We start from the raw sequence: 11,853 nt of genomic DNA, 5'->3' as shown, positions 1-11,853 counted from the left end.
GACTCGAATCCATCCCTATCTCTAAGGCGCCCATCAGATGCGCTTTGTAAAGCGCAGATGTGAATTCCTGTGCACAAAAAAAAAAAAAAAAAAAAAATAGTTGGGATGATGGAGCCCCAAAAACAGTTCATGCTTTCCTTAAATATGTCCATGGTCTGTATAATAAGAGAAAATTAGCTGTTTATATTGGACACGTGAATGACACTTCAATCTTTAATCCACGCGAATTTCATGTCGTGCTCTAGGCCTTGGCTTATTGTAATTTGCCAATTGGAGAGAATTTGGACAGCACATAACATGTAATGTGGACTAACAAGTTGAAGCGAAAGATTTGTCGCATCATCATGGATAAAATAATTAATTAAGTAATAAAATTTCTGAAGATTTGGTTACAATCAATATAAACTTCAGCATCAGCCACTATGACATTCAACCATTTCAGCTGTTATCAAAGGGTAGATATCTATGACATATGTTCTCTTAGATGAGAGTAGCTATTATAAAATATAAATTAAAAAACGCCTTATCATTGTAAATTTTGTTTTTTTTATATATATTTTTAAGATTAAAGTTCAGAAAGTATAAATCACTATATCATGGAAAATTTAAGTCCCATTTAATCGAATAGGTGTCTGGAATTGGAATCTGAAGGGGCCAATTCCAACTGTTTGGTTGGACAGAATTGGAATCTCATTTCCATTCCAATTTTAACTGTGAACGGTCCTTTAAGTTATATTTGGTTTGAAGGAAAAGATAGGGAAATGAAAGAAAAGGTAAGGAAATATATACAAACTTGTATTTTTTAAAAAGAGAATTTTATTTCAACAAATATAGAAATTAGTTTGGATAATTAGTAAGCAGATATTTAATAAAATTTTCAAAATAAATTAGAAATATTTTCTCTTTATTTTTATTTGGGTAGGTGATCGATCTGGAATCAACTTAAAAACCCAATTTCTCTCTTCTCAAAGGAAAGAAGTTAGCTGGTGATCCTGTTTGATGCCATATATCTCAGACAGCCCTGCAAAACTCTATTGACTATGTCTCTTTCCCTTCTACTTATCTTATGGCTAAGAAAGCCAAATTCTCTTATGGTTACTGTTTCAGGAGACCCAAATTCTCTGATGGTTAGGAACCATGGATTAATATATCTATACAATATTCCTAATAAAGGGAGTATCATATTTGTATTCATGGTCATAGATAGGATACGTTATGATTGGATACGTATTCTATGAGTCGTGTGTATCAATACAATATGCCTCTGTATTGGGTCGTATCACACTATATCGGTAGATATAGTTACAAAGGCGTATTCGTGCCTAGCTTGACAAAACTATACATTGATTACTTTTGGATTATTTTTCATCTTTAATAAAAATTAAAAAATAGTGCTATAAAAACTAAAATAAATAATTTGAGATTTAATTTTTCAAAAAAAAATTAATAAAACTAAAAATTATAAAAATAATATATTCCATATACCTTAGATGATTTATATATTTTATTTTACACTTAATTATATGTTAAAAATGAAAGAATAGTTATTATTTGAAAAAAATAGTTATTATATAAAATGCTAAATAAATAAAATTTCCCAACAAAATTAATGGAAAACAGAAAATTATAATTATAAAATATGAAATGAATAATTTAAGATTTAATTTCCCCAAAAAAATGAATAAAAATTGAAAATTAAAAATAATTTATTTTATCTACCTTAAATGATTTATTTGTTTTATTTTACAATTATATGTAAAACAAAAGCATTATATGTTAAAAATGAAAAGATATTTATTATTTAAAAAAAATTGTTATTTAAATAAAAATACTAAATTAATTAATATTCTCAAAAATTAATAAAAATTGAAAATTATAATTATAAAAATTTAAAAGAGTGATAATTATTGTATGTATTGTAATATCTCTTCATATAACCTATTGAAGTATACATTTCTCATTTGTTTATATCTTATTCATAGATAATTCAGCTTTTGGTTTAGTATTATTAATCTATTTATGTGATTTGTATGTATTTCCCTAATATATGCAATCATTTCTATTTATATCTTTTATTCGTATTCATGTGTTTCCAAAATATATCAATATCCGACTTATTTAATACAATACCCAATACCGATCATACTTCCAAGAAGCTATCGTTTTGTAATCTTTTGAGATCTTAATGATATATTTTTATTGTTTTAGTTGAATAAAAAACAATTAATTAAGGGTGAACAAGTCAATATGCCACACACATGGGGACCATATCTTATGTGAACGGAATATTGGCCAAAAAGCAATGGTTGTTTCTGTAGCACACTATACACGCCTTTATTTGTAGCCCATCTGGCCATGCATCCATTCGCTTAGTTTTTTCCTTTTATTTGTTTATTAGTTTTTTCTTTTCCTTTTTTTAAGGGTAAAATACAAAATCCTCGCCTATAGTTTCATTTTAGTAAAACCTCCCCATCATTTAAAAAAAATTGACAGAAACCTCCCTTCCGTCAATAATCTTGATGAAAACGTTAAACAAATGAAAGTTTTTTTCAAAATACCTACTTTACCCTTTTTACGGCTTAATGTGTATCTAATCCTCAAATACTATTCATCATCTTCAAGTGCTTCGCTGGGTGTTGCCCTTCTTCCACGGAGGTAAATCTGTTGCACCCGCAGGCTCAACCTCAACCTCAGTCACAAGTCTTCATCGATGTATGGTTCTCACTCCCGTCATGGCGGAATTCCAATGAACTGCAAACTTTGGTCGATGGACACAAGTAAGTTTTTGTTGAAACTAGAACACAGGTTTTGTTTCTTTACGCTTCCTCTCTAACCCCTTTTCGTTTTTCTTTTAACAAATGCAGAGATTTCGAGGAAGATGGGCGTCAACTATGGTCATCTGGGCAACAACCTCCCTTCACCGTCTCGATCCATTGAGCTCATCAAATCCCTGAAAGCAAGTTAAGTCAAACATGCAAACCCAGATATTCTGAAGGCCCTATAAGGGATCAACATCCAAGTATCAATCATGGTTCCCAATCAATTAATCTCCAACATTTCTTCAAGCCAGTCCCTCGCAAACGAATGGGTTCGAACCAATGTCGTTCCTTTCTACCCCAAAACCTTGATTCATTACCTCCTTGTCGATAATGAAATCTTTAGCTTCTCCTTCGACCAAGATCGGTAAACATGGTACGATCTCGTCCAAGCAATGCGCCGACTCAAGTATCCCCTCAAAATTCACAACATCAGAAACATCAAAATTGGGATTACAGCTATCATGGATGTCCTTCAATCGTCCTTCCCACCGTCGAACGGAACGTTTCGATCTGATATCTCCATACCGGTGATGAAGCATCTGTTATAGTTCTTGAACCGAACTGATGTAACCGGTTCTGGTCACGTACCATTTTTTTGTGACATATCAATTTTTTTGACTAAGTGCCTCGTCATTTGACCTGCTCCCAAGAGAGGATGGTGGAGCTCCTTGGTGGTGAACTGCCTGGGGAGAGAGCTATGCCGAGCTGCCCAAGCTATGCCGAGCTGGGGAGAGCTATGCCGAGCTCCCTAGTGGTGAACTACCTTGGTGGACTCGTCATTTGCCCTGCTCCTATGCATCCTGTGACTCAGAGAATGGTGGAGCTCCCTGGTGCAGCGCAACCCTATTGCCCTCTGCATGAGGTGATCTTCTCTCCTTTGTAGGTAGTGGGAGCTGAGGGACCTGTGAGAACTGAATCAGAGGACTCGGGGGTATTTTCCCGACAGGGACTCTCTGATGCCTAAGTTAGCATTTTGATTGTAGGGAGCTTGGAGAGAAATGAGAGAGCTAGAGAGTAGGGATTACCTCCATTTTTCCATTCTCTCCCCCTTATCTTTGGGGGTCGGAGTCCTTATATAGTAGTGTCCTGTCAAATCAGGCGTAACAGCATCTGTCAAGTCAGGCATAACTACCTCTATCTCTCTGTCGCAGCCATTACTGCCAGAGCTGAAGTGGCGGGTGCAGGCAACCGTTGCAGAGTACGGCTCTGCTAGGCAAGGGACAGCTCTCAGGGCTGGTAGGCACGGCGCCGCCTGGCGAGAGACGTGGACGCATGTCTCTGGATCTATCAGGTACGGTTGCTAGGCAGGAGATCTTCCTGCGATATTCCGAATTGCTCTTATGTACCGAGCTACCCTACAAGTGGCGAGCTACTTGGGGGGGAGCTATGCCGAGCTCCCTGAGTTATGTCGAGCTACTTGTGGCGAGCTCTGCTAAGCTGCCTATGGTGAGCTATGCCGAGCTGCTTGTGGCAAGCTATAGCAAGCTCTGCCAAGCTACTTGTGGCGAGTTATGGCAGGTTCTGCCGAATTGCCTGTGGCGAGCTATGCCGAGCTGCCCGAACTGCGTAGTTGTCAAGAGGCTGCACTTGGCTTGCATGAGGTGCCAAGTGTCACAATTTCACTAGAGGGCCAAATCCACCCTCATCATTTGCCCTCCACTCCCGAGCTGAGAGTAACTCAACGAAGGGAGTAGATTTCTTCTTTTGGCCCATACGTCGACGAGCTAGTAAGTGCTGATCCAATTCCTCAGGCTTTGGGAGTTGTTTGTATGTGGCGAGCTGCCTGCAAGTGACGAGTTGCTCGTAAGGTGAGGAGGTCTCCGCTAGTTCAATACTATAGCCCTTAGGCTCTAGGGGCAACTTATAGTTCACTTTTGCTAATTTTGCCCATGCTGAGGAAGTGACTGGGTTTTTAGCAATAATGTGGCCCATAGCGGCTCGTAGTCCACTCTTCTTGACTTTGCCCATGCCAAAGAGGCGACTGGGTCTTAAGCAGTAATGTGGCCCGTAGGCTTTGGGAGCGATTCGTAGTCCACTCCTTTTCGACTTTATCCGTGCCAAAGAGGCGACTGGGTCTTAAGCAGTAATGTGGCCTGTAGGCTTTGGGAGCGACTCGTAGTCCACTCCTTTTTTACTCTGTCCGTGTCGAAGAGGCGACTGAGTCTTAAGTAGTAACGTGGCCCATCAGCTTTGGGAGCGACTCGTAGTCCACTCCTTTTTTACTTTGCCCGTGCCGAAGAGGCGACTGGGTCTTAAGCAATAATGTGGCCCGTAGGCTTTGGGAGAAACTCATAGTCCACTCCTTTTTTACTCTGCCCATGCCGAAGAGGTGACTGGGTCTTAAGTAGTAATGTGGCCCGTAGGCTTCGGGAGTGACTCGTAGTCTACTCCTTTTTTACTTTGCCCGTGCCAAAGAGGCAACTGGGTCTTAAGAAGTAATGTGGCCCGTAGGCTTTGGGAGCGACTCGTAGTCCACTCCTTTTTGACTCTGCTCGTGTCGAAGAGGCGATTGGGTCTTAAGTAGTAATGTGGCCCATAGGCTTTGGGAGTGACTCGTAGTCTACTCCTTTTTGACTTTGCCCGTGTCGAAGAGGCGACTGGGTCTTAAGCAGTAATGTGGCCCGTAGGCTTTGGAAGCAACTCGTAGTCCACTCCTTTTTTACTCTACCCATGCCGAAGAGGCGATTAGGTCTTAAGTAGTAATGTGGCCTATAGGCTTTGCCTGTGAGGTGCCAAGCTGACCAGGTGTCGAGCTACCCGTGATTGTGCTACATCAGCCTCGTAATGCTAGTCACCCACTCCTACAAGAAGCTACTAGTAGCTCGACCTTTGGGGGCAGCACTACTAACTTTAGGTCACCAACTCACACGGGAGCCTTGGAAGGCTCGACCAGCAAGGGTGCCTATGTAGTCTGTTGGCCTCCAACTCCCGCGGAAGCCACGAAGAGCTCATCTTTGTAGAGGGGACCTTGCGGAGAGGACTGGTGAGGTTTTATCTGAATTGAAAGTTGGTAGAGCTGCTTAGTTTGCTGGCTCCCTGCATAGTCTTTGAGTTCATAAAAGATGTAAACTATAAAGCGAGAGCTTCAATTTCTAAAAGGTGAGGACTTAGCTTTCTAGGAGAAGAGGACTTAGCTTTTGTAAGATGAGAACTTAGCTTTTTGTAGCGTGTTCCCACAGATGGTGCCAATTTATGTAACCGGTTCTGGTCACGTACCAATTTTTTGTGATGTATCAATTTTTTTTTACTAAGTGTCTCGTCATTTGACCTGCTCCCAGGAGAGGATGGTGGAGATCCCTAGTGGTGAACTGCCTGGGGGGAAAGCTATGCCGAGCTCCCTGATAGTGAACTGCCTGGGGGAGAGCTATGCTGAGCTCCCTGGTAGTGAGCTACCTTGGTGGACTCGTCATTTGCCCTACTCCTAGGCGGCCTGTAACTCAGAGAATGGTGGAGCTTCCTGGTGGTGAACTACCTTGGAGGACTTGTCATTTGCCTTACTCTTAGGCGACCTGTGACTCAGAGAATGGTAGAGCTCCCTGGTGCAACGCAACCCGACTGCCCTCTGCATGAGGTGATCTTCTCTCCTTTGTAGGCAGTGGAAGCTGAGGGACCTACGAGAACTGAATCAGAGGACCCGGGGGTATTTTCCTAGTGGGGACTCTCCGATGCCTAAGTTAGCATTTTGATTGTAGGGAGCTTGGAGAGAAATGAGAGAGCTAGAGAGCAGGGATTACGCCCATTTTTCCATTCTCTCCCCCTTGTCTTTGGGGGTTGGAGTCCTTATATAGTGGTGTCCTGTCAAATCAGGCGTAACGGCCTCTATCAAGTCAGGTATAACCACCTATGTCTCTCTGTCGCAGCCATTACTACCAAAGCTGAAATGGCGGGTGCAGGCAGCTGTTGTAGAGTACAGCTCTGCCAAGCAAGGGATAGATCTCAGGGCTGACAGGAATGACGCCGCCTGGTGAGAGACGTGGGCGTAGGTCTCCAGATCTATCAGGTACGGTTGTCAAACAGGAGATCTTCCTGCTATATGCCGAACTGCTCTTTTGTAACGAGCTACCCTACAAGTGGCGAGCTGCCTGGGGGGGGGGAGCTATGCCAAGCTCCCTGAGCTATGTCGAGCTGCTTGTGGTGAGCTCTGTTGAGCTGCCTGTGGTGAGCTCTGTTGAGCTGCCTGTGGCAAGCTGTGGCAAGGTTTGCCGAGCTGCCTATGGCGAGTTATGGCAGGCTCTGCCAAACTACCCGTGGCAAACTATGCCGAGCTGCCTGAGCTGCCCAGTTGTCAAGAGGCTGCACTTGGCTTGCATGAGGTGTCAGGTGTCACAATTTCACAGGAGGGCCAAATCCGCTCTCATCATGAACCAAATCCTATTTCTTCCTCAACGCCTACCCTCACTTCCCCTGGTTCGGCGATCCCACGAACATTAATCTCGACCAGATCGGAGTGAACATCTTCAATGCAGCTAGATATAACGGAAATCTAATCCAGAGAATGACGTCCAAACTAGCAATCGGAACTCCGGCCCGCCCAAGTGTAGTAATACCGACATTCATTTTCCCGTTGTACAATGAGAACCAGAAGGGTGGATCAGGAACTAAACGGCAATGGGGATTGCTGAATCCGGACGGAATTTGACTTATAGAACATGGCTTCGAGTTTCGACCAATGGGAGAAGGATCCATTGTTCTCCGCCGCAGAGGAAGTTCAGTCGCGTCTAAGTGAAGTGGCAAGCGTAGCTAGCTGCTATGGGCTTGAACAGGGGATCATTCCTAGATGCTAACAGTGTGAACCATGCCGTCACCATCGAAGAAATGGTGATCGGCGATGGGTTCAAACAGGGGATCGGCGTGAACCATCCAAGGTTTCTGTTTCATCGGGAGAAGCTGTCTTTCGCTGCAAGAAGGGTAAAATAGGTATTTGAAAGGGTAAAATAGGTCAATCTCGGTGGGAGCAAGAGAATCATTAACGTGTGAAAGGGTAAAATAGGTATTTGAAAAGATTTGATTATGGTTTTAACGTTTTTCGTCATGATTATTGAAGGAAGCGTGGTTTTTGTCAAATTTTTTAAAATAGCGGGAGGCTTTTGTTAAAATGAAATTATTGGAAAGATTTTTATAATTTTCAGAAAGGTTTTTGTATTTTACGTTTTTTTTTTTATTTGTTCATTTGCCCCACTCATCTCCTCTTTATGAGGACAGCAGTTGGCATGTAATTTCTCACCTTGATGCACATATCTTTCCTTCGACCCTAGAGCTACCCTTCTATTGCTTTACTTTAGTTTTCTCACCATCTTTTTGAAAACATTTGATATCGGAGGCCTATGCTTTTGTAATCTGTATATAAGTTATTGAATCCAGTCTCTAGTGGTGGTGGATTTCAGAAAAGTTCTGACGTATGTCAGTTAGTCCTTCCATGGATCATCCACATAGAAGCCAAGCTACGGATTGGAATGAAGCACTTAATCTGTACGAGAAACTTATCGCTCGTGGGAGTGAGACTCTGCAAATACTGGCCACCGTCAAGCTCGGCTGTCTCTCCAAGTATGCACCTGAGAACGTATTATTGCGCAGCGTGCCAATCCTCGTAAATCTTCTTGCTACACCTTTGAACAATTCGAGTCTTTCGATTCAAGAAGCTGCTGCGTTTTGCTTGAACCGCCTTGCCCGTCATGGCGATGGTTCAATGGCCGTAGTCATTGGCCAATCGGGTGCCATTCCTTGCCTCTTGAGACTATTGCCGCAGGCGGCAGAAGCTAGCTCCCGACGAGTTCTGATCAAATGTCTCTGGGGACTCGTCACCTTTGCTAGCGTTAATCGCGCAATAGTAGCCAGAAGCGGTGGCTTGGAGGTTGTTCTCCAGTTGTTGGCTTCATGCACGGATTGTACCAGGCGTTACTTGTTAGAGATCGTAAGTGCATTGGCATTACTGAGAGAAGTGAGGAGAGTTATCATCGGTTTCGGTGGCCTTCCTTTGCTCGTTGAATCTGCTCGGCGTGGAAGAATGGTTTCCAGAGCCAGAGCTGCACAGGCAATTGGGTTGCTGGCGGTGACGACGAGAGTACGGCCGTTGCTCGTCGGCTTGGGTGCCACACCACTACTCGTCGAGCTGCTGCGGGTTGGAGATGCGTCGACTAAGTTGGTTGCTGCTAATGCTCTTGGTATAATCGCATCCCATGTTGATTATATCAGACCTGTAGCCCAAGCTGGAGCCATTCCTTTGTATGCAGATCTTCTCAGGGGAGCTGAGCCCCTTGGTAAAGAAATTGCAGCGGATGCTTTCTGTGTATTAGCTGTTGCAGAAGTAAATGCAATATCAATAGCCCAACACTTGGTGACGATTCTCCGAGGAGGTGATGACGGAGCCAAGGCTACAGCTCTGGATGTTTTGTGGAACCTGTCAACTTACAAGTATTCTGTATCCATTGTTGGACGGTCTGGTGCAATTCCGATCATCGTTGAGCTTTTGCGAGATGGGAATTCTAATATTAGAAACAAGGCTTCTGCTGTTGTTGCCCAGTTGACTTATGACGAGGGAGATCGAATTGCTTTGGTCGGTGCAGGGGTGATTCTACTTCTCATTAGTTCGTTGCAGGATGAATCAGAAGAACTCATGAAGGACAATGCAGCAGAAGCCCTGATCAATTTCTCGGAAGATCCATTACAGCGTGACAGTGTATCCGAAGCACTCAACAATAATCCTTCATTCCAGAGCATACAAAATAGAATTATCCGGATCCGTTTGTCTGGTGAGCAGATGAATAGACCTTTGCGACGGATTACCACTGGGCAGTTCACATGGGATCCGGATCTTTTCTGAAATATGTCTGTATCAGCCTTAGCTCTGCAATTCTGCAAACAGATCGGATTCGACTCGATAAGTTTTTTTTTTTTTTGGTAGACTCGATAAGAAATTCGACCGATGTAAATCTGATAAATATATGTCGAATTTTCAAGACAAAGCGGTTCCTTCTTCCCTTGAACTCATACGTGGAGTTCTTTGGTTACCCGTCCGAACAAGACACAGTATCTCCTTCTCTTAAGCTCGTTGACAGTGGAGTTGTTTGGTTACCTGAACAAGGTATAGTAGCTCCTTCTTCTAAATACGATGGAGCTATTTGGTTGCCAGAAGACACAGTAGCTTCCCCTTCGGAAGCTAACGGCGATTACGCCTTCTCATTACTAGAAGACAATACAATGGCTTCTCCTTCGGTGGGCTGACAACGGCTGTTCCGTTTGCTTATCGGAGGCAGACAAGGTGTCTTCTTTCCCTGAGAAGCCGATAACGATGGATTTGCTTGGTTATCAAAAGAAAGCATGCCGATTTCTCCTGAATCCTTAAAAACAGTAATGGCAGGTTTTTTTTTTTTTTTTTTTTTTAATTGAGAGGCATGTTTCTCTAAAACCTCTCATTTTAGATTTCTAGGGCTGCTTCTGAGTTCTCATCTCATCAGATTATAGGGTTTGCTCTCGACTCTAAACCTCTAATCGACCAGTTACAAACTCAGGCTCCTCTCTTCTCAGCAACCAAATACAGGTTTGATAGGATAACTAGTCTCAGCAACCAAATTTAGCCTCCTTTCCCATCCCATCCCATCTCATCTCATCCTTTCTTTGCAACCAAACACATGATGCTCTCAAAGTATCTAGGTCGGGCACTCCGATGCTTGAATCAACAAACTAGAGATTTTGGAGAAAACTAAAAAGCAAAAGAGCTAATGAACTGTGAGAGCTAAATCATGCAGGAAGGGGACACTTTTATATAGACGTAAGAAACCGGGAAATCGTGTCCGCCATGTCAGAGGAGATCTCTCAGCCGGATACGTGATCCACACAGAGGAATAAGGCCCATCCAATCAACTCCAATATAGACGATACAGAAAATGAGCCCTATAGGTTGCCAACTGCATTCTAACCAGGTTGGCAAAAAGAGGTCGCCTCTCGTGCTAAGGTCCCTTGCCTGAACCTGCGATGAGGTTCCGTACTAAGCACCCGCCATGTGACGTAATATTACTAGAGGGCCAAATATAGGGTTCATGGCTCAGCCTGAACGTGTTGTGAAGGGCGAAATAGGCGGCCAGTCTTAGTGGACATGTCCAGAAGATTGATGAAGACACATCTGCAGTCCACGGGTATATCGAACCCAATTCACTGTGAAGTGGGGGAATTGGAGTTCCAACACAGAACCACCAAGTGGCCCCGAGTTCGCATAATGGCCCATCTATGCTAACGGAGATAAGAGTGTGCTCATCCTACAGGCCAGAGGTGAACTGAGGTTAGAAATCTCTCTCTCAGGTCAGAGGTAGCTCAAGTCAGATGTACTAGGTCGGGAGTACGTTCCTGAATTTGTTCTAGGTTGAAAATCTGATGTTACTCGGCCCTTAAGGGTTGAACTGCCAACAATGATCCGAAATGCTATCTAAGCAGTCTTGCCACGTGTAGTGACGAAGTGCCATAAAGTATTCATGTTGCTACGTGTAAAATGTAGTTAGGAGATATCTGAATCTTTCTCTTACCAAATTGAATTCGGTTTCAAACCAAATGTAATCCAGCTTATTTGTAGCCCTAGCCTCTCAACATTTCCTTGTTTTACTTATTGTAACTAGTAGGGCCCCGATAGATGTACGGGAAAATAAAATATTTCAGGAATTTTTTTTGGCAGATAAGGGAGGGTGGAGGGGGGATCATCCCTAAACCCATAAAGCCTCCCAACCTTAGTGCAAGATGGGTTTAATCTGGCTGTATAGTGTAAAATTTTATATTTTGTATTATTTTGTATGTAACGTTATACATACTTCTTCCAAATTGAGTTTATGTCTCTCCTACAACCAAGAGGAGACCTACCAACCAACCAATTGACACTTTGACATAGGGTGACAAAACTATGTTAATAAAAATATCTATTTATTATTGTTTGCACAACAAAAAATAAAAAAATAGAAAGAAAATTTTAAATATCTTAAAAATCCTTAGTACAAATATTAATATAAATAAATTATTTTTCAAAAATTTATGATCAAAACTTTCAAAATTT

The 11,853-nt window shown here is 42.5% G+C and overlaps 1 protein-coding gene and 1 pseudogene across 1 annotated transcript; both read left to right on the top strand.

The window, feature by feature from the left end:
- The first annotated feature begins 2,851 nt into the window (after positions 1 to 2,851).
- On the top strand, positions 2,852 to 6,787 carry LOC148875110 (putative glucan endo-1,3-beta-glucosidase A6 pseudogene; annotated as a pseudogene).
- Positions 6,788 to 8,040: 1,253 nt separating this feature from the next.
- Positions 8,041 to 9,781, top strand: LOC148875109 (uncharacterized). Its single transcript, XM_088942087.1, has one exon. The coding sequence runs from the start codon at positions 8,218 to 8,220 to the stop codon at positions 9,637 to 9,639; it is 1,422 nt and encodes a 473-aa protein (XP_088798213.1). The 5' UTR covers positions 8,041 to 8,217; the 3' UTR covers positions 9,640 to 9,781.
- Positions 9,782 to 11,853: the final 2,072 nt, after the last annotated feature.

The sequence above is a fragment of the Nelumbo lutea genome, chromosome 1 (genome assembly GCF_056320005.1).
Source record: "Nelumbo lutea isolate HS-2025 chromosome 1, American lotus-T2T, whole genome shotgun sequence".
Taxonomy (NCBI): domain Eukaryota; kingdom Viridiplantae; phylum Streptophyta; class Magnoliopsida; order Proteales; family Nelumbonaceae; genus Nelumbo; species Nelumbo lutea.
Note: the sequence above shows the minus strand (reverse complement) of the source record. Positions and strands in the feature narration are given on the sequence as shown.